The sequence below is a fragment of the Malus sylvestris genome, chromosome 11 (assembly GCF_916048215.2).
Source record: "Malus sylvestris chromosome 11, drMalSylv7.2, whole genome shotgun sequence".
Classification (NCBI taxonomy): Eukaryota; Viridiplantae; Streptophyta; class Magnoliopsida; order Rosales; family Rosaceae; genus Malus; species Malus sylvestris.
The window spans coordinates 18,790,433-18,793,011 of record NC_062270.1 but is presented as its reverse complement, the minus strand read 5'-3'; the positions used below and the strand labels follow the sequence as shown (position 1 = coordinate 18,793,011).

Sequence of the window (2,579 nt, the reverse complement as noted above, 5' to 3'; positions counted from 1 at the left end):
ACAAAGACCAAACCAACATTAAGCAAAGATCAAAACCCAACACCAAACCCTGTACTTGTAAATTGGCTAACCAATTCATGAAAGACTCACCGTGCCCAGATTCCACCTTTATTCCAAGACCTCGAAACCACACCACTCTAGCTACATGGCAATCCCGCAAGATGTGCTTTGTTGATTCCACCTGACCACCACAAACTACGCATCCCACCTCAATTGGTACTTTCTTTTTACAAAGTTTGAACCTTGTGGACAAGGAATCCAAGCATGCCCGCCACGCACAAATCTTCACTTTTCCAGGAACACAAGAAATTCCACAACTTCCTCTATAACTTCTCGCCAATAATACTGGAAAACGACGAGGAACCTACTGCCCCTTCCCTATTAGCAACATTAATCCCCCTTGCAACATGGTATGCGTTCCGGACAGTATACTTCCCATGTCTTCCAAAATGCCAAATCCTACGATCAACAATATTCCGTAAGTTAAGTGGAATCCCTCGAATTAAATCCACTTTTTCATGAGAAAACAGCTCATTCAACAAACTCATATTCCACTACTTTGACTTCGTCCCCAATAATCCATCCACCATGGTCTCCTCATTCCAATGCACCGGTGGCGGCGACAAGATCCGGAAGCACAATTCCCTCGGTACCCAATCATCCTTCCATATACAAACCGTCTTCCCATCACCCACTTGCCATCTAATTCCTTTTTGAAGTACCTGTCTCGAGGCTGCAATACTTATCCACACATATGAACTATTAGACGCCAACCGAGCCTCAAGGAAATCTGAAGTAGGAAAGTACTAGGCCTTAAAAACGCGATACACAAGCGCCTCGGGATCATGTAAAAAACGCCAAGCTTGCTTGGCCAACAAAGCCAAATTAAACGCATAAAGGTCTCTAAATCCAAGACTTCCCTCATGTTTTGGCTTACACATAACCCTCAAGTTAAGCCAATGAATTTTCCTCTTACCTGGATCTCCACTCCACCAAAACTTTAGCAATCATCATGTTCAACTCCTCACAAAACATTTTAGGGACCAGGAAACATTGCATAGAGTACATAGGTAAAGCCTGAGCCACCGTCTTCACCAGTAACTCCCGACCTGCACTACTCAGCAGACCACCTTTCCAGCTTTGCAACTTTTTCCACACCTTATCTTTCACATAAGCAAACATTTCCTTCTTCGACTTCCGGACTAAAACCGGCAATCCCAAATATTTATCATGGAAATCCACGGGCCTCACCACGAGGCAATCAGCTAATAACTACTCATCAAATGAATTGAGGTTAGGTCTAGACAAAATACAACTCTTTTCAAAGTTTACAGCTTATCCTGACACCAACTCATACTTTCGCAACACTCGTTTAATGCTCAAACACTCACTAACAGTACCTTGGGCAAAAAGAAAACTATCATCCGTGAAAAGCAAGTGATGAATGCTAGGAGCAACTCGACAAACTTTGATCCCCTGTAAGTCTTCATCAAGCTCTGCCCTTGTCAATAATGTTGAAAGCCCATCTGCACACATTACAAATAAATAGAGGGATAGAGGATCCCCTTGCCTTATTCCTCTCTCTGGATGCACATATCCCACCGGGTCTCCATTCAACTTAAAAGAATAGGTCACCGCCGGGATACACATCATGACCATACGGATCCACCTATCAGAGAATCCCAACTTTTGCATCATAGCCTCAAGAAAGTTCCATTCCACACGATCATAAGCCTTACTTATACCAACTTTAACGCCATAAGACCATTGTACCCCGAAGACCTCTTATGCATAAATTAAGCAACCTCAGCAGCTACCAAATAATTATCAGAGATTAATCTCCCCGGGACAAAAGCACTTTGAGTAGGGGATATAACCTGTGGCATAATGATCTTCAGCCTGTTTGTGAGAACCTTTGCCACTATTTTGTACAACACATTACACAAACTAATAAGCCGAAGCAGAGTCATCAACGTAACATCTTTGACTTTGGGGATTAACGTAACATGGGTATAATTAATTTTTCGTAACATGTGATCGGATAAGAACATAGTTCGGACCCCTTTCACACACATTTGTACCTACCACTCCACAATGTTTTTGGTAGAACCCCGGGGACATACCGTCCGACCCCGATGCTTTCATATGATGCAACTGAAAAACAGCACACTTGATCTCATCATCCGCGAAGGGGCTATCCAGGAACTATTCATCTCCTCCGTCACCTTAGGCATGATATAACATAAAATATCATCAAATTTCTCCATTCCATTCTAACAAAAGAGTTGGGTGAAATACGAAACCATAACCTCCTCTATCCCCCTACGGTCCTCTCGCCAAACTACATTATCATCCATTAGCCCGTATAAACAGTTACGCTTTTGTCTTCTAATAGCCTTTTGATGAAAATACTTAGTATTACGATCGCCAAGTTTAACCCAGTTCTCATTCGATCGCTGTCTCCAAAATTGCTCCTCTTGTTCAAGAAATCTATTTAACTTTCCAATAAGCTTTTTTTTTTTTCTCAATAGACTCATCAATGAATGGTAGCCCCAATAAACTCGTAAGCTTATCCTTCA

At 42.2% G+C, this 2,579-nt stretch overlaps 1 protein-coding gene across 1 annotated transcript; it reads right to left on the bottom strand.

The window, feature by feature from the left end:
- Positions 1-323: 323 nt before the first annotated feature.
- LOC126590290 (uncharacterized) lies at positions 324-1,698 on the bottom strand. The gene is made up of 3 exons (XM_050255777.1): positions 1,401-1,698; positions 977-1,202; positions 324-459 (listed from the first exon to the last, which is right to left on the bottom strand). Exons 1-3 carry the CDS (start codon positions 1,696-1,698, stop codon positions 324-326), a joined length of 660 nt encoding a protein of 219 aa, XP_050111734.1.
- Positions 1,699-2,579: the final 881 nt, after the last annotated feature.